Below are 20240 nucleotides of genomic sequence, written 5' to 3'. Positions count from 1 at the left end.
TGGGGTTGGTATCATGTCTCTCCTTGGTGCTTGCTTAGTACTATGAACAAAGCAGAACACAGGATCAAATTACCTCACACTGTTTTAGAGAAACTTCTGGTTAAAAAGGTGTACTCAGAGCCCAAGGGTAACAAAGACAGTGACAGAAAAATTAAACTTGTTTAGTTCCATGTCTTGGCAGAAAGTTAATAAATTATAAGTACTTTCACATCAATCAGTAATGGAAATTAAAATCAAATATGGGAAAATGTCATGGTTCCCTCTGAAATTTAATGTTCTGACAGAATACAGGCTATTTCTGTTTTTTAAAAAAATTAAAAAGACCATTTTGCAACAATATATATTTAGGAATAACTTCTGCAAAAACAAAATTTAATAAACACAAGAAAAGAATTGAATAAATATTATTCTTTGTAATTTTTGAAACCGAAGAGCCAAATACTTAATGTGGTGCAAAACCATCTATTAAAAAGCTCAGTCCATTTTGAGAAGATAAAGACATACTGATGAAAGACTACTTGAAATCATCTACAAATATTATCTAACCACAATTAAATCCAACATCTTTATTCATAATCCCCATATGGTACATTCTGAAGGAATGCCTGAGTAGTTACGGTTAGTTTATTTCTTCAACGCAAAGTGTGTCTAAGATTTCAGCAAGAATAATGGTTTTGGCTTAACTCATTGTAATGACATTAGTACAGGATTGCCTAGAGCTGCTGGATCCAAGTCAAAAGGCTGCTGAAGAATGCTTCATCCAAGGAATCCTCCAGCATCTCCCATAACTGGACTTAAGTCAGCATGCCAAGTTTAGGACTGATGAGGACAAAAAGTAAAGGAAAAATTCCCTTTTGTAGCAGACACTTTATATTAAAAAATGACAAAGGTAAAGTCATGTTTGTGTAAGTACAGGAGAGAATAAATCTTAAAAAGCTTAGCACACATCTATTCCAATTTTGCTACTCTACACTTCTCTTTTTGTAAAACAGCTCACAGGAAATGCTGGACAGCATGACCTTCAAATATGGAGAATATCAAATTACTAAGCATATATCACTCAAATACATGAAAATTTTGAACAAACCTGTTGTTTCAGAATGATTCTGTGGTTAATTAATAGCTCTGCTTTGGAGGCACAAATACAATTTATTTCAATATAAAGTAACTTACCAAATGAAACAAGGAGCTTACATGCTTAAATGTTTCATCCCAAACAGCACATTATAATGATGCTCTAAGGCATACAAAATTAACCTAATTTACAGTATTATTGTCTATTATCATCAAGCAAACTTGAAAGCACATATTTGACTAGGTCAAATTACTACTGAGTTCAAATAATTGATATGGAAGTATTTTGGTAAAGTGCCCACAGTGAGAGCAGTTTAAAAAGCAGCCCCTGTTTTCTACAGAAATTGTGACAGTGAATACACATCACATTCTCTGCAATACTACAAAGCACTCACACGCATTCTGGGGAGTGATACCCTGGACACAGAGCTTATTTCACATTAGTGAACAAATCTAAGACTTATAACAATTCTGACTTTGGGCCAGAAGATAAAATATCCCATATATACATATATACAAACCCCAATTTCTAACCTATTATATTTCTAGTTCTAAAAATGGCTTTTTGATTTATTTTCAGAGGAAAAAGTATACAATGCACTTGTATTTGTGCTTCTGAATGAAGGAACAATATACATTAAGCGAGAAAAAGCTTGGGATGATACTAATGTACTTAAATTATGTACATGATCTTTGGGTATTTGAGACAATCAGTTTAACTGACCCTTGCCTTAGAGCAACTTAATTTTCTAAAGTTTTTCAGGAAATGTATTCAACCATTTACAAAATCAAAACACCTAATGTGTACTTTATAAAATCATGATCTTATTTACCTGCCTTTTCTTCCACAAGATAGGTATACATTAAAAAATTTTGCTCAAAAACATAAAAATATATATTATTTCTTCCTTTGCCATTTATGCATATAAATATTTTACTGAAGATGCATCATCATTCAATAAACAAATGCAAAAACTGCTTTATAAAGTGTAGTTCTCTTCTAATTAGCAATATAAAATACAAAATTACAACATAATTAACCATTAAAGAGCTAAATTCAAGAGATTTGCAAACCAATACAGCAGTGAACAGTCCCTTGTACAAAAGTCCATTAAGAAAAAGTCAATTTTGTAACAGATTACATAGAAATGCAAGCGGATAAATGCATTATAAATGCAAAAAAGAGCATTGCTTCATCAGCACATTCTTCAGTCTTGTTTGAACTAGATGCCAAACTTACTGTTCACTTTTTGGTTCATCTTGTTTTCCATTAAGCTCCTGATCAACTCTGTTCAACAAGATATATAAATAATGAGATACCAGCAACTGAACAAACCTTTCTAAAAATAGTAACTACTTTTAGCATAGGATATTATTGTTAAAAAAAAAAAAAGCTGTGCAAAGAAGCAGACACAGAAAAAGATTACCAAACATTATTTCCCCAACCAGAAAAGAGAATTTTTAAAGGCAAGACACTGCAAGAAACATGACTACTGTTTCTTTAAAGACTATAAAATACTTTACATACAAACTTATCTGAACTTCCTTAAAAGTGCATGACAGCTGCAGCAGGGATTCAAGAGTTAAGAGATTGGTAACAGGAAAATAACTCCCTCAAAAATAATGATTTTGTTAACTGAAATTTGAAGGGGAATGGGGGTTTAGCTCAGTAGTAGGGTGCTTGCCTAGTATGCTTGAGGCCATGGATTCACAGCAAAACAAAAATATTAAAGTGTAACTAAAGCCACCAAATTATCCTTAAACGATTATATGATCTTAAGTCCAGCAAAAATCCATGTTTATTGAAACCTAGTCATTTTTCAAAATTTATTGGTACACTTTGTGAATGTCTTTCACTTATTTTGATAATAAGAAGCCGTAAGAATTTAACCCAAGAAATACCTAAATGTGCATTAAAAAAAATCTCACTGGAGATGAGTGGTGGTTTGAACAGAGGTCACACCAATATTTAGGCACATGGGGATTAGAAGGATTACATAATTACTGCGTAATTATAGACAACCCTTCAAAGATAACATAAAACAGTCTATTACTATCATATATATAGTAATTTGAATAACTTATGTGGGGACATTTAAAATAATCTGGTATGGTGCGGGAAGAGATAGTTCATACTTGTTTCCATTACTATGTTCATCATCATTACTATGATCACCTAAATATCAGTGAATCACATCTAAAAGCTCTGGCCTGGCTGGGTGCAGTGGCACATGTCTGTAAACCTAGTGACTTGGGAGTCTGAAGTTGGAGGATAGCAAGCTTGAAGCCAGCTTCTGCAACTTAACTAGACCCTGTCTCAAAAATAAAAATGGGCTGGGGGTATAGCTTGGTGGTAGTACTCCTGGGTTCAATCCCTGGTACCAAACAAATAAATAAAAATCTGTGGCCTGTTGTAAAGCTAGATTAACATTTTAAAATATTCTTTATAAATATCTGAAAGGTGCGCGTATTCCTGATAAGACATGCAATACACAATCTTTTCAAATGTGAAATATCCTTATGAATTAATAATCATAATTATTTTATTTTTAAACTGCTGAAACATTTTTATAATCCCTAGTTGCCTGGCCACACTGGCACCTAGTTGTTTGAAAGAATATCTGAGACATTTAAAACTGCTGTACCTCAGTACTCAGTTTTGTACCCTTTTAAACAGCAATACTTAACGTGGAGATATTGCCTTACATAAGGTCCCATATCTAGCCACTATTTTGACTTTAAAAACATTTTTCTGTATTAAAATTGAATTTTATTATTCTCAAACTGTCAATGATTTATTATTTTTTAAGGCTAAAGAAACTATAAAAACTAAGTTCCTTAAGATATTTGTAATGATATTATTTAAAGTTAAACACAAACAAAAGTGAAAAACAAAAATCAAGATAAATAGTAATAGGTTTCAAACAATTCATTTAAATAAAAAGTATGAGTTCCACTTTTTATCTGGAGCTAAAATTAACTTTCTGACAGTCGATTAAAGACTAAAAACTTAAAAAAAAAAATCATACAGCACATTTCAACAAAAGCTACTCATTTTAAAATCCAGGAAGTACTTGGTTTCAAAACATTTTATGATTGCAGATTTTATTTTAAATTCCAGTCACTTGTATGGCAAATGCATAGCAATGCCTAGAAAGGAATGAGAAATCAGCATGATCTAAAAACACTGTCCACACTATTTGTTGGATAAACAACACAAAGAGTCATACAGAAATGTAAAGTTATGACTCTATCACATGGTCACCTGAATGCTCACCAAAAGAATGAAAATGTATTCAAAATTAAGAATGTTCCAGTACAGTTAGTTACAGCTGGTTCCAACTTAGTTGGTCAAAATGATAACACATATATGATCACCACTCATCTTAATTCTGAAGAAAAATTTATTAAACCATGTTTTGATAATTGTCAATTTTTAAAAAATCTATTAACAAATTAGATCCAAATTAGATCAAAGTAGATCTAACAAATTAGATTCAAATTCTACTTTTCTAAACTACTTTATAAAGTGTTAACTATTTTATACCTTGCCTTTTCCTCTTCTATGTCAACATATTAATAGATAACAGTTTGTTATGCTCAAAGCAAAAGTATTCAAAATTAAATTTAAAATGGAAAGCAGAGTGTTTAACTGTTAAACAGTACATTGAACTTTTAGGTATTTTACCACATGTACAATTTGACTGGTTAGCAGGCTATTTAATTTAAGCATACAAGGAAATCAATGTTGGTTAGCCAAAGAGTATTTGCATTGCAAATATAATCAACCCCAAGGAAACCAATTTGATTCCTTAAGAAAGTCTGCATAAAGCACAGAGATTTAAAGAAAGGAATGAAACAGTCAATCTTAAAAGTACTTGTTATTTTAAACAGCATTCTTAGTAATTTCTGTGGTTTTACCAATAGTGTTCAGACCAGTAAGGAAAGAAGAGGGGTTTTAATTCCTAACTGGCATTATATTTAGTATTAAAATAGGATGAATCCAAGTCATATTCAGCCTCAGGAACTCTGGATTCCTCCTATATTCGGATGTTGGGGTGTATTTATATTTACAAGTGCTATTATCTTTCTCTACAAGCTAACCAACCAATAAAGAAAGAGTTAGTCTGTGCGATGCAAATGGACTAGTCTAGATGCAACCCAGTCAAGGTGTGCATGTACCTTTTTTGTTTCTTTTTAAACTTTTCTTCTTCATACCTTAGTAAGGAAGAGTTATTTCAGTAAATACACATTATGAGATTACCAAAAACTTAAAAAAAAAAAGACTAAAAATGAAGTCATATTAAGTCTGCAGGAAAAAACAATATATTTAACATACTATGCAGAAAGTAAAAATTAACAATAAATCTGGCGTAGATATATTAAAGAGACTAAAGCTCAGATTAGCCTTATACCAGGTCTTTTTAGAAGTTAGATGGAAATAAGTGAATTTGGTATCAAAACAAATTCCAGTCACTGGTGAGTATTAAGGTTAGGCTGATTTTTTTTTTTTTTTTTTTTTTTTTTGGCAATATGATCTTTCAATGCCATCATGAGTTACTCAAATTTGGAGAGCAACATGTTTAAGTACAGAGAATGTTCCTTAGTACTGACCAATCAGGAAATTATCTCTTATATTGAAACCAGTCTTTAAAAAGCTGTTAAGAAATATGTGAAGTGAGAAAAAGAATATTGAAAAATATTATATCTTGCACATCAAAATATAAAGATCCAATACAATTAAAGGAATAAAACAAAACATACTGTTTTATGCATTCTGGTATGCCAACATATTCCATGGGAACAAGTTCCGCTAGTTCTGCCAAATTAAAGACGTATCTAATTTTTTGGCTGAATTTTGAGCTACGGAAAAAATAAAAACAATTACCTCAATATTTCTGACTAAAAGTATTGACAAGAAATTTAAATAAGGATTTTTTTTTTTTTTTTAACATGAAGAAAATTACCTAATAAATGGTCTTGTAACAGCCAGGAGTGTTCTGATAAACCAAGAAGGATGCACAATGATTAGGGATTTTAGGTTTTTCCGTAACCTAGAGTTAAAAAAAAAAAAAGAAAAGAAAATTTAAAAATTTCTACAAATTCTAATACTTTTAAGACATGTGCAAGTTTATGTAAAAAACTGAAAAATGTCACCCCAAAGCTCTCATTCAGGTATTAATACTTTTAAAGACAAGAAAATGCATTCTTGAACTGTGATGACTCCTTCTACTGCTATAAAAAAATTACTTCATTTGGTCAAATTTATGTATACAGTATAGCATTCATTCACTGGTCTTCAGAACTTGTTAACCAGAACTTGTCAACCAAGGATAGTAATGAACATAGAAAGCAAACTATTTTCATTTTTCAAGACTAGGGAGAAATCGGTACTAATTTCTTCAATACCATGAAAGGCACTGTGCAGGCAGAGAGGTGGGAGGAGAGATAACTAAAGGAACACCATGAATCACATCTAATGCCTGTACTTAAGGACTAACATTATGACTAAAAATTAAAGGCATTATCCTAGACCTCTTCTCTTTAAATGACCAGATTAAAAATGTTTATTTATCATGCATATTTCACACATAAAATGATCATTAAACATGTATATATATTTATTTAATTACCAGGGTGAACCAATGCCAATTAGGTACCTATTAATAGATCTGAGTTGATAAAACTAGTTTGAATTAACCATAGCAAGTCAAACCAATTGAAAGATTCAAGTTCTTTCATTAGCACAGACAACTAAGTCCTAAGATAATATGTATATTCTGGAGTTTTTTCCAAAAAAAAAAAATTATAGCTAACTGGTATCTTTAAGAAACATAAAACATACTAAGCACTATAAATAAAGGAGCACTCAAAAATTTAATAGGAAATGTACTATGTTTTCCATCTTTTCCCAAGATATAGTTTAGTTGATGACATTGGAAAATACTGTCTTTAGAGAATAGAAACCTATCATGAAATTAACATGTAATTCAAGAAGTAGAAATAGTAGTTTTCCTCTCCTGATACTGAGGATTGAACCCAAGGGTGCTTATACCACTAAGCCACATCCAGCCCCTTTTATTAATTTTTTAAAATTTTGAGCAGGGCCTCACTAAGTTGCTGAGGCTGGCCCTGAACTTGCAATCCTCCTGCCTTAGTCTCCCAAGTTGCTGGAATTAGAGGTGTGTGCAACCTTGCCTGGCAAGAAGAAGATACAGTATTTTTAAGTGGGAATCAAATATAAAACAACTGAATAAAGCCATCTATAAAAACGATTCAGCGTTTACGTTACCTCCTATCAATTTGCTGATAACATTTTCTGAGCCATCCCAGACTGGGCATTTTTCTTCGAGTTGTTGCACCATTTAAATAAACTATCATGTAGTTTTCTGCTACTAATAGCTCCAAAGTGCCAATAACATACCTGTAAAAATAAATTAAATTTAAATCTTAATGAGTATCACTGTGTAGAACTTAACTAGGTTCTCCAAATTATACAATTCCTTTCTCTCCCAATCTGTGAGAGCAAACACAATTAAAAATTTACAACTGCATTAGCTGGCATTATAATTATTAAAACAAGGTTATTTTTAGATATAAATATGAAATGTTTATAGATTAAATGGCATGATGTTTGGGATCTGTTTCAAAATTATACAGGGGAAAGAATTGAGAATGAAGTCTAAACTGGTAATTGCTGAAGTGGGTGACTTATACATGAAGATCTGATATATTTTCTGTATATGATTTAAAATTTTCACAAAGTACTTTTAAAAGTATTTTAAAAACTGCATCAGAATAATCTCAGAAACAGAATAACTTTGGAAATACAGGAGAAGTGAGTCAGCTCATTACATTAGGCTTCTATGGGTAAATGTAACTTAGCCATATGATTCTAAGATGAAAGTTGCAATTTTATATTTAATGTATCCACACATGTACATAAAGAAGTTGGAAAAGATAATCTGAGATATACCTTCTAATTAAAAAAATGTCAAATTTTCTGTTGAGCTGGAAAAACTATAGTTTCATAATTCCAAAGAGGAATGACTTAAGAGTCAGAAATTGGATTATTTATAATTTTTACATAGCTTAAGTTCACTTCCTTAAACTAGAGATGTAGTTAGCTCAGAATTCTGTCTAAAACATTTTAAGATATACTTACTTAAAGAGATTGTCCATCAGGTATCTATAGTTAGGTTGACCACTTTCAGGCATAAAACAGACAGCAAACACAACAATGGCATTTAATCCATCCCCATAATATCCTGAAAAAGAAATCACAGACAAAATCACCAGCATGATTTTACTCAAAAGATATTTTTTTTAAAGAGGGTATCTGTATGGTTGATAGAAAACAACCAATCAGCATAGTTAAAAAGTCAGCCATATTTTAGTAAGTAGACAAATAACATGATATAATCCAAAAAGACACAACATCTGAAATAAAACATTTTTAAAGTGGGTGCTTTCTAAAAATTAGTTTTATTTTCAACAATGCCTAACATTTTATAGAATTAAGGAACTAAGGAATTAGAACCAAGAAAGAATTATATCTGACATAACTCTCAGTAAAGAGTACTAACGTGTTTCAACTGCAATATCTAGATATTAAGTTATATTCATAACAATTTTTTTGCTTTAACTATCATTTCTATTGTTTCTAAATATGAATTGAAAAGACTGAACATTTCAAGACTGAACATTTTAGAGTCATCACCAACTTTGCTAATTCCTCAGTTACAAACATATCAAGTATAATTGTTCAACAGAAGATGCCTTAATTATTTTCCTGTATGAAAAATAGTGCTATTTTTGAAAGATATTAGGTTTAAACCATAAGGCAGGTCTCACAACTTTCTTTCAATGAGCTGAATTAATGCATGTCTGTGGACTTCCTGATTCAGATTATCCTATTTCCTTCATCTGAATAAGATTAAATTAGCAGAAGAATATTACTGCAAATATTCAAGTGATTTGCTTTCAGATGAATGAAGATTGTAGAAATAAGGAGGGGAATGCATTTGGCAGAAAGTAAATTAAGCAGAATGATTCTATGTGGAAAAAAAAAAAATCAATTTGCTCAACCCATGTATGCCTCTGTCCAGTGTTAGGAGGATTTAAAGAAACATGACTTGCTCTACAGGGTGATTTGCATTCTGACTGTCACTAACATTCTGGCGCTATTTACACAGTACCTAGGTAAACTTCTATATATGGTACAGTAAGACTGACAGGAGTGATAACTTGTACTTTCATAGTTGTCCCATTTGACTAGAAAATTTCCTAAGGGAGAGAACTCAACTTTATTATTTTTGAATACCTCATAAACATGCAACATGAATGCTCTACAAAATTGTAGAATGAGCTAGTTCTCTACCAAAGCTAAATGATTTGTTAAGGGCTTTAAGGTAAATTAGGAGTTAAGAGTTTACTTATTAATAAGCAGTCTTATTCATAGGTCCAAAATGGAAGTGATACACAAGCCTATCAAAATGAAAATGGATAAGTAAATGTAATTCATTCAGCAATATAAAGGAATAAACTATAGCCAGGCATGGTGGTACATGGACTATATTCCCAGCAACTTGGGAGACTGAGGCAGGAAGATTTTAAGTTCCAGACCAGACTGGGCAACTTAGACTGTAAGATTATTTCAAAATAAAAATAAAAAGGGCTAGGAATGCACCTCAGTGGTATAGCACCCCTGGGTTCAATACGTGTTTGCTAGGTGGTGGTGGGCAAAGGATATATGCAAGAACAGGGATGAATCTTAAAAATACACTGAATAAGAGTTGTAAACAAGCATGCATATTGTATGATTTTGGTTACATAAATTCTAGAATGGGCAAAACTAATCACGGGGGTAGACATTAGAAGAGTGGTTACCATAGGGGGTGTTCACTGGAAAGGCTTATTAGAGAATTTTCTGGGGCAATGAAAATGTTCTGTATGTTTAGGAGTGTGGAATATATAAATGGGCATATGTGATTATGTAAGTATTTGTCAAAACTCATTGAACTATACACTGATGATCACAGCATTTCACTGTATATAAATTATAAATGCATACAAAGGGGAGAACATAAACTCCGTTTAGGTGGTAGAGAGATGGGGTGGATGGGACATAGTTTCCACTGCATTTTTTTTGTACTCTTTGAACTAACTATATGCATATATTAACAATTTTTAAATGTAGGCTTAATCCTTTTACTTCAAGCCTGTTATGTTCCTAAAACAATAGGAGAAATATTTCTTATGTTTTCAAAGTTATGTAAGATCTCTGGGGATATTTTCTAAAAGCATTTTAGAGTTCTGATGCCGCATTAAAAAAATCTGAACAACCTTCAGTAACTCTTACCTCCATGGCTGATAACTTTTTTATAGGGTTCAATTGCCTTCATATCAACCCTGTGGTCCTGTTCACCAATCCTGAACATACGCCAGCGTCGTCCATCTTCTTTTTCTTCTGTTGCTGAATATTCAGTGATTGAGCCTTTCCTAATTACTTCTGTAGTTTTGGGTTTTGGAAGATCATCTGTCAAAATAAAAGGGTTTTGTATTACAAATTGTTATTTCTATAATAAAAATCAAATTGTAAGTTAACCACTCTCCTATCTAGATTATTTAGAGATTTTATTTTATTTTATTTTTTGAGATGGGGTCTTCATTGCCCAGGCTGGTCTCAAACTCCTGGGCTCAAATAATCTTCCTGCCTCAACCTCCTGGGCAATTGGGATTACAAATTACAGGTGTAAGCTACCATGATCCACTATTCAAAGAATTTTTGTTACACCATCTGTGGAATTTGAAATGTCTCTTCCATACCAGAGGAAAAGTCTTGCTTTTATTTATTTATTTATTAAATATATTTTTAAATTGGCAACGGACTTTTATTTAATTTATTTATTTACGTGTGGTGTTAAGAATCAAACCCAGTGCTTTGCACATGCTAGGCAAGTGCTCTGCCACTGAGTCACCAGCCCAGGCCAAGGCTTGCTTTTAATACAAGGCCATTTATACCTTTGGGCATCACAGTTTATGAAACTTTTTGTTGCCCAATTCAACGAAGACAATCACAGTGCAATGTATATCAACAAGTTCAGAAAAGACAATTCATAGAGCCATCAAAATCTTACATTGGCCCTGCGGCATTTCCAGATCTCTCCTATGACAGCACTGTCCAAGACAGTTACTACCACAGGTTACTTCAAGAAACTGAGAGCCGATTTTTTTTTTTTTGAACACAAAATTAATACCCCCAAATTGTAATACCAGATAGAAAGTGGTTAACTACTCAATGATCATTTCTTGTTTGATCAGTCTTATAAAGCAGAAAAGGATAATATTATGAAGAATACATGCAAAAGTCTATTCAAATTACCATGAGCAAAAGCATAAGCATCAATGATTAGGTGTAATTTATATTTTGAGATTGCAGTTTAACTGATTTTTAATGAAGTAATGATTTTCAAAATTTTAGTATCATAGTCCTTACCAAAAGATGGGGGGAGGGGAAACCTACTGCATGTTAGTTGTTTGTTTCCAAGACAAAGCTGTTAACGGAAAATATCCTTCCAGGAAATGACTACAGCAGCATTAAAGAAAGAAGAGACAAAACACATAGGCAGAAAACTATTTCAGTATCTTTATAAAATATTGCTTGTTACTGGACTGCTTATTGAACCAGTAAAACAGGGAAGAACAAAAGATACAGCTTATCACTTCATTGTAGATAAGATACCTACTGCTAAACACTGCTTTGAAGTAAAAAATCATTGTAAAGATAGAATACATATATAAAAATTATTAACTATATAAAAAATATTGTAGGTAACAATTATCTAACTCAAGAAAGCATGCAAAATAAAACACATGCCAATTCCTTGGAATTCCAAATAATTATAATGATAAATCTCAGGTTTGGGGGTTAAGAGTATACATTAATACCAGTTGGTAATTTCATAAAGCAGAGCACTACCAGACAAACCTACTTTAAAATCACCCCCTTAAATCTTCTCTCAGAATTCCCTCTCCACACTTTAGTACATTCTCTATCATATGTCTCTTCGAAGGATTTTTCCTTACTTGATCAACTGAAAAGATCTTAACTATCTGGCAATATTTTTTCATAATTGATGGAAAAAAACCACAAAAATTAGGCATTATAAAAAATACGACTACATATATAATCTACTATAAACAGTTTTGAGCAACATGGAATATTCAGGTGTTTGCAGACTTTTTAACTTAAATATATGAACACTGGAAAGAATAATACTTTGAACAAAATCCCCTAATAATTGATTTTAGTAGGCTTCATGATCAAAATTTTAAGGCTTACCAAGTATTTCCTAAAGAAAATGAAATTGTAAAAACATGAGTGTGTATGACAAATATTCATTAATAAAGATCAGATAAACAGTAAAACAATTACCTTCCCATTCAAACTCATTACTGTTCTCTGATGGTGTGTCTAAACCATCCAAGTCAATCTCCCCACTTTCATCCAAATCATCTGACAACAAAGAGCCATCACTAGGATCCAGTGTCAAGCTAATCTCTGGAGCCATTAGTTTCTTTCTTACTTTATTTCCATTAACTTCTAGTAAGCCTGAAAGTGGAAAACAAACAAACAAAACAAACAAAACACAAAAATAGTACAAGGAATGCTCAGATGCTCAAGTTAAAGGACAGAAACATTTCAGTCACTTCATTCTTGAGAAAAACAACATTAAACAAAACCCCAAGCACTGATTTATGAAACTTAGAATTTGATTACTACTGCTATTTTTGGTGGTACTGGAGATTGAACTCTGGGGTGCTCTACCAATGAGTTTATTCTTATTTTTTGAGACAGGGTCTCAATAAGTTGCCTGGACTAGCATGAAATTTACAATCCTTTGGCCTCAGCCTCCCAAGTAGCTAGGATTATAGGCATGGGACACCCTGCCCAGTTTCATCACTATTGCTTTTATATCACTGGCAAGAGAACAATGAGGTATCAATGTCTTTTTAAGTAATAGAGACAGAATTTACAGTCACCTTTTACTACTAAAAATGATCTCCTCCTACTGTAAAAACTTTTAAAAACTGAGGGTATGTTTTTGAGGGTTAAATTCCCCATGCACTTCAAAAATGTTTTCCTCAATGTTCAATTTATCCTTTGGCTCCATATGATGGAATAAAAGCTCACAGTGGTCTTTTTTTTTTTTTTTTTTTTTTAACATAAAGAAATATGTTAAAAATAACCCAAGTACATTGGAGGTACAAGTAGCAAGTTCTTACCAGGCTGGTTCTCTGGTCCAGGTACATCTAGAATATCTGCTTCAACACTATCATCTTCTGGTAAAGGTCTAGAAGACATAGAAATACTCTTTAACCCAGAAATTACAATTTTTTGAAGTTTAAAGATCTGTTAAAAACAAAGCTTATAGAAATATTATGTAGAAAACAGAACAAAGCAGTATTTCGAATTTACAAATTAGTAATTTACAAATCAATTTAAAAAAATTCTGACTATTGGGTAACACATTGAAGTCTATATAAATGCCTTATGACAGCTCTTATCCAAGTATAGAACAGAAAATTTTACACAAATTATAAAATGATCCACATTGACAAATATAATGTGATGCATGATGCATCACATGACAAAGATACTTGTTAACTCACAATGAGAATACAGTAATATTGGCTACAATTCATTTGAGTTTGGCATTCCATATTACTATCATCATCACGTGCTAAAATGACTCAGTTCTTCCACCTATACCTGCTAGCCATATGCCACTTGAGTAAGGTACCTTACTGGGTATTAGGATGTCTTATGATCATGATGGCACAAAAGTATCATTTAAATAGAAGGTCTGTCTTTGCAAAAGTGTCAGGGTGGCTAGTTGGATAACACAGAAGATCCTTGTTTATTTATTTACAGGCAACTTAAAACTCCCTTGTTCTAGGACCCTCTCAGATGCAAGTTTTAAAAATACCACATTAAAATACTGTTCATTAAAAAAAGTATTTTGAAACTTAAATGATCAAAACAAATAAGAAAAATAAAAATTACACATGTTGAGTTGGAAAATGAGACTCATTAATGATCATCTTGTTAATACTATTTTCCTAAAACCCCAATATTCATTAAGTAACACCTTGAAAAAAAGTTTTGTTCTAAATTTGTTTTCATCAAAAAGCAATGCTCACATTGGAAAATCTTCATCTTGCCATTCTTCTTTCAGTTCTACACCTTCCATTCTCAGCCTGGATTCAATGTCAACTACTGATTCCTGATAATCCAGAGAGCCAATGTCCTGTGAAGAGAGAAAAATTGACAGTAACTTAATTTCCACTTCACGTTTTTATTGGCTGAAAAGGTGCAATCTTATACCTTAGTTCATACTTCTACTCTATCAACCCTAGAGCTTTTAGTTTACTGGTCTGGTTATGAAACCAACTTACAGGTTGAATCTTTTTTTCTTTTAAAGAGTCAGAAATTATTCACAGTACATATATTCCTGTTAAGTAAGGACTATTTGTAAAAGGGGTATTGTTAAGTGAAAATATTTGTTTTCAATTGCAAATATGTACTTTGTGTGTCAAATTGTGATTTAAAATGTCTTTCATACTTCAAATTGCATTAAAAATTTGAGGTAAAGCAAAAAAAACAAAACAAAACAAAAAAACAGTAAATACAGGACTGGGTATTGTTCAGTGGTAGAGCACCTGTCTAGTATGTGCAAGGCCCTGGGTTCAAACCCTAGTACTGTAGATAGAGCTTGTTTCTAGAAATTGAACTCAAGTAAACACTTATACTCATGATTCAGCAGATCCAAGTGGTATGCTACCATTTATATTTTCTTTGTAGTTTTGATGCCACAATTCTGAGTCAGTTTACTGTAACTTGTCCAATAAACAGAATTATGCTAACTTTTTTGATTTGCTTCATATGCATACCATGTTCTTTTCACAGTGTCACTTTTCTGACTGAACTTAGTGATATCTTTACTGTAAGCAACTACATTTTAGCTTGTGTTATGAACTTTCATTTTAGTTCTTTTTTTCACAAAGGGTATGAGTGCCAAAAAAAAAAAAAAAAAACCATCATTTTACAAAGTGAAGAGTCTAGAGACATTCCCTTTTGTTGATGGAGTAAGAATTACAGGTTTAGATACAATATATAAGAAGTCATAAAAAGTAGCTGGTAAACAGTGCAACAAAAACAGTGACAAACACAGTGTGGTATAAATGAGTATTTAGTTCATTTACATTAGTGAATCAATAGATGAAGTTATTTAAAAAACAGAAGTAACACATATTTCTTAAGATCTATGGAGTATTATTAGAAGTACCAAAAACAAAGTTAATAAGTAGCTGATGCCAGTAGAAGAGGAAAGAGGGTGGTATGGGGAGAATGACTCAGGTTCTTACTGTTTTTATAATAAGTCTTTCTACACTATTTGATTTTTTAAAACTATGTGTATAACTTTAAAAAAACAATTTTCAAATGATACCAGTCATTCACATTCATATCAATTGTTCTCCTAAAACAAAGATGTGGTCATGTTTTATGTTTGCCTTATGTCCTTACAGCACTCAGAGGATATAGAAAGTTATACAAAAAACAGTATCATTTCCAGAACAAAAAAATTACAATGGGGATTTCTTAAAAGTTTTAAATTTCACTTGTTAAATTAAAATCTGTTGTCAGTCAAGATTGGAAAGGTCATCCTGGTATACAATCAGAGGAAAGTTTCAAACATTCTCAAAGGTTTAAATTTTTGAAGAACCACTCACGGGCACAGAAAAAAATGGCAGATACTGACTTCCTCACAAAAATATTTGCTTGGGAAAATTAGTTTATTATATACAGGAATGAGGCATTTTTAATTCTCTGAGAAATTAATGAACCAGGCAATTTGGAGAAATTAATGAAAAGAAAAACACTTAAAATACAATGATCTTGACTTATTTAGCAGTTTCTCTATTTCTAATACATAATCTATACTGTATTAACATCTATTTTCAAAGATGACTTTATAGACTGCATTCTGACAGGAATCCTTCTCTGAGTGGGTGGGTGAGAATTAAAAGGGTGGGTTGGGGTGGGGGACATGTCTCACCAAACAATCCCTTCTATTAGACAGAGAATGAATAGAAAAAAGAGACAAGTTTCTCCTAGATTTTTAATTCACTACATTTCTTAATGTTTTCTCAAGTCTTTGGTACTTGGCTCTACAGTGAACAAATGTATTTCCCTAAATTCAAAAATCAGAAAAGCTTTTCATTATCTTGTCTCCCCTTTCTACTGGGGTGTTGGAAAAAATATCGGGATGTTTTGGGTTATCTTTTTCAAATAGCTGAAATAATTAGAAAAATATTTACTATTTCAAAAATAAAAGCAGTGACTGAAAGTTGCAATATTCCCAACTTCTGGAAGCTGCTTGGCACATTACAGGCCTACAAATATTAAGTGAATAAATACTTAATTGTAAGGTATGACACTGAAAACTTTGTTCAGCCTTAGATTTATTTTACTTGTTCAATAGGATTCTTATGGTTTACCCCTCAAAAATGTAGTGAAAATATTTTGTAGGAATCCAAATTTCTGTTGGTAAAATTATTCCTTATTTGTAAGAGGAAATATTTGTGTTATGAAACTCTAGAAGACAAACCAAATCTTGTAGCTAATTTACCACTTGAACAAGCAAAAAGCTCCTTTAAACAGAAAGTCTTTCAGTTCTTTCAGCCTACTTCTTCAACTTTTACTCTAATATATTGAAAGATGTGATGTTAATACATCTCAATATATTGTTCTGGACATTTAGTTTGGTGGTTAATTAAGTTAGTTCAACAAAACAGAAGAGAGAAACATGATTAACTCTACCTTTTCAACAAAAACTTTAGGAACAGTACACTAGGTAGATAAAAACAATTTCAACAATTCAGAGTACTGTTCTTGGAAGCACTTTATCACCAAACAGCTGTAAGAACAGGAAACAAACAAGAAAGGAGTTAATATAAGCACAACCACTTTGAAGGAAATCAGGATATTGCTGACTCACAAGTTAACTGTGGTTGTTTCCCATTTTTTGTTCAAAGATTTTTTTTTTAAATGGGGAAATAACACTTTATTTAATATGCTACTTGTGAAAATAACCTAATACAAAAGAAATAATCTGATTTCTCAATAGATTGGTGGTAGTGATAGCACATCCTTATTTGTGGTAGGCATCTGTGGAGGTCATATGATAAATTTGTCTTTGACCTCAATGAGATTAAAAATCAAGGAGAATGGATTTCCTTCCAATATAGCTTCAGAAGGGAGGTATGGTGGTAAATCCAACCAAGATGAAGAAGGGAATTTCCACGCACAGCTTAGCAAGCAAAAATTAAATATTAAGATCATTTTTAGAACTGTCCAGACTGTAACTTACAATTTTACTATTACATAGTTTAAAACTGCTTCTACAAGAAAGTAATGACCATCTCTCTACAGAAATCAATTACAGCAGGCAGAAGGAAAACCCAGGCAAGTTTTTCACTTACCCATTTAAAAGAAAATGTTTCATTCTAAAATATTTATGTTAACTTTTTTATGAACAGCCTATATGTTTATTAAGACCATCAACACATGTCTGAGAAAATTCTGCATGTTCACCTGTCATTGCTCTCCTTGGGATCAGGTAGGTTTTTAAGAATGCAATGAGATCTCTATCAGAAATGTTAACACAAAATTTGAAGAAAAACTAGAATGGTGTTGACATTTCACATGAGTGAAAAAAAAAAGCACAGGATAGTTATACCACCTACATTTATTAAATTTTCAGTGTGTAGAACATGCTAGAGATGCTGATACCTCTAAAAACATTAAAACCTAATAATACCTGATACCTGTTATAGAGTTATAATATTGGTTATAATACAAATTATAAATTTCCAATATTATTATTCTGCTTCATAAGATGTAAGGTTAATGACACCTTTTTATCCTGTCAAAGAGAATTTATCATATACATATGTATACACACACACACACATATACGCATATACTTTCTCAGATGCCCTCCTCCCTTATCACTCCATCAGCCTATGCTAGATACAATGGATAGAACCACTGTCCCAAAGAGTGCTTTTCACATTTACCAACCATTTTTTTTAATCATCTTATGTTTCAATCAACAACTTTGTAAGGTATAAAACATTGGTGTTATCATTTTCATTTTATCTTACATGAGGCAAATGACATCACACCCTCCTTCCCAGATCTGGACCAGAATTGTTTCTAATATAGCACACTGTCTCCAGCTCATTGGCAACTTTATACAGAATAAATCTGTAATGCCAGATTTGGTTACACTTAGCTTCAAAAGTCCTGTAATGCCTAACAACTATAATAGTTTTGTTGTTTTGTGATAAGCTAGTTTAACTTTCATGTACGCAGAGGTGGGTCTGTAATAGTTCCTGTACATGCCCAAGATATTAGGCTGCATTAGAAACAATTGTGAAGACTAGAAAAAGAGTTTAGACAGAATGTAAAATGACAAGATCTAAGAATAAAATGTGCAGTATGTCCATAAAACTACTAAGTCACAGGAACTTAATTGGGTAATTTCACTTATGACTTTGGAAAGCTTACACTTTACGAATTTCTTTTACACCTGCAGAACTTTTTAGAAAACATTTGAAAAGATACATTTAATTGAAAACAGGAAATCAAACATTTGGAAAAAGAGATCCTAATTAAAATAAAGTTGAGGATGAAAAAGCAACACTAAAATGCAAACACACACTTAATTCAAGTAACTAAATGGGAGGCACCATGACTACCTTGAAGAACACTACAAAAGTTGTGCCCTCAGAGTTCCCAGGACAGACAGACAAAGGAAGTTTCAAGAAACCTAATACAGACCCAAATAAGTTTCTGACTTAACACGAGCTGGTCTAGTAATTCTCAAAGTGGCATTAGATATATCCGGAAAATCCAAACAATTTTTTTTGCTAAGTATTTAAACAAGAAAGTCGCGTTGGAAACACGCAGGGACTCGGCTTTTCAAGTACACACCTATGTTTGTTTTAGCCTCCCAGAAAGGTTTACTAAAGCCCTGATTACTTATGCCGTTTCCGTGTCTATTCCCCGAGGGTATGCGGCACACCAGAAGTCCAAGTTTCTTTGTTCTGCACCTGGACCAACACTGGTCATAAATAAGGAACTACAGTCGTCCGTCAACGTACCAAGGCTGGGGTGGTGGGGGGAGTGGAGAAGGGGGAAGGTTCCATCCAGGCACAACCATCAAACGGAAAAGCAGGAGGCTTGGGAGAAGCGGGTGTTGGCAAATGCAAGCAGAAGCAAGGGCGGGGACCTAGGCTGGGCGGGGATCCGGGAAGCACCTCCGGAGCAGGTTCTATGGCGCCCCCTACAACACACACCCCACCGAGTTTCCCCTCCCGGGAGGCGGTGGGCGCACGCCCCACAGGCGTGCGCCCCCAGGCTTTTTCCCAGTCCGGACTCGCCATGCCAAATCCTCCCAGGCCGCACTAACCCCGGAGGAAGCCTTGGCCCCCTCGTCCTCTTCGCCCCTCCAGACCGGCGACGTGGGGCTGACTGCCAGGTCGCAGAAGGCGGCGCCGAGCGGAGCCCGCTCCCCTCGGTCAGCAGTAGAGACCCGAGCCCAGCTGCCCGGCTGCAGCTGTGGAAGCGGCAGGAGGTGACCCGGACGCAGTGAGGTGCCCCAGCGGAAGTGACTACCTCCCGGCTTTCTCCAGGCGTGGCAGCAGGCGGAAGCGGAGGCGTGGTGTCATTTTGAAACCCACAGCGTCGCCCCGCCCCCTCGGCCTCGGGGACTCACGCTGGCCTACGACTGCGCGCTCTGAATTCCGGCTGGTCGGGTCGGAGGCGCGTAGGCGCCGCCGGGGGCTCCGGTTGCTTCCTCCGCTTTTGCGGTCCGCAGGGACACCCGCCTGCAGATTTGACCAGACTTTTATTTTTCTGACTTGTCCTTATTGATCGTCACAATAACTGTGTATTACAGAATGGATAAAGAGGAGGAAAAATATCCGATGCCTCATTTTGGGGAACTGGACGTTAGAGGACTCCTGAAGAGTTTGGTAAAATTCCCCGGTGTGAACCGCTTGACAGCAGTGCTTCTCAAAATGTGGGGAGCCGG

The 20240-nt window shown here is 33.6% G+C and overlaps 1 protein-coding gene across 5 annotated transcripts; it reads right to left on the bottom strand.

Moving 5' to 3' along the window:
• Window positions 1-250: 250 nt before the first annotated feature.
• Window positions 251-19800, bottom strand: Bnip2 (BCL2 interacting protein 2). Of its 5 annotated transcripts, XM_047540154.1 has the most exons (13): window positions 19617-19800; window positions 16961-17057; window positions 14281-14387; window positions 13363-13430; window positions 12512-12688; window positions 10436-10612; window positions 8240-8342; window positions 7367-7498; window positions 6042-6128; window positions 5839-5937; window positions 5257-5292; window positions 2315-2362; window positions 251-819 (listed from the first exon to the last, which is right to left on the bottom strand). In XM_047540154.1, exons 3-13 carry the CDS (start codon window positions 14328-14330, stop codon window positions 795-797), a joined length of 1002 nt encoding a protein of 333 aa, XP_047396110.1. In that variant the 5' UTR covers window positions 14331-14387; window positions 16961-17057; window positions 19617-19800; the 3' UTR covers window positions 251-794. The 5 variants fall into 5 exon arrangements, with proteins under 5 accessions (XP_047396110.1, XP_047396109.1, XP_047396105.1 ...); XM_047540153.1 differs by lacking the exon at window positions 16961-17057; XM_047540149.1 differs by lacking the exons at window positions 16961-17057; window positions 19617-19800 and adding an exon at window positions 19309-19397.
• Between the last annotated feature and the right edge of the window lie 440 nt (window positions 19801-20240).

This window comes from Sciurus carolinensis, chromosome 2, assembly GCF_902686445.1.
Source record: "Sciurus carolinensis chromosome 2, mSciCar1.2, whole genome shotgun sequence".
Lineage (NCBI taxonomy): Eukaryota > Metazoa > Chordata > Mammalia > Rodentia > Sciuridae > Sciurus > Sciurus carolinensis.
The sequence above is the reverse complement of the archived record's forward strand: the minus strand, read 5'-3'. Positions and strand labels throughout refer to the sequence as shown.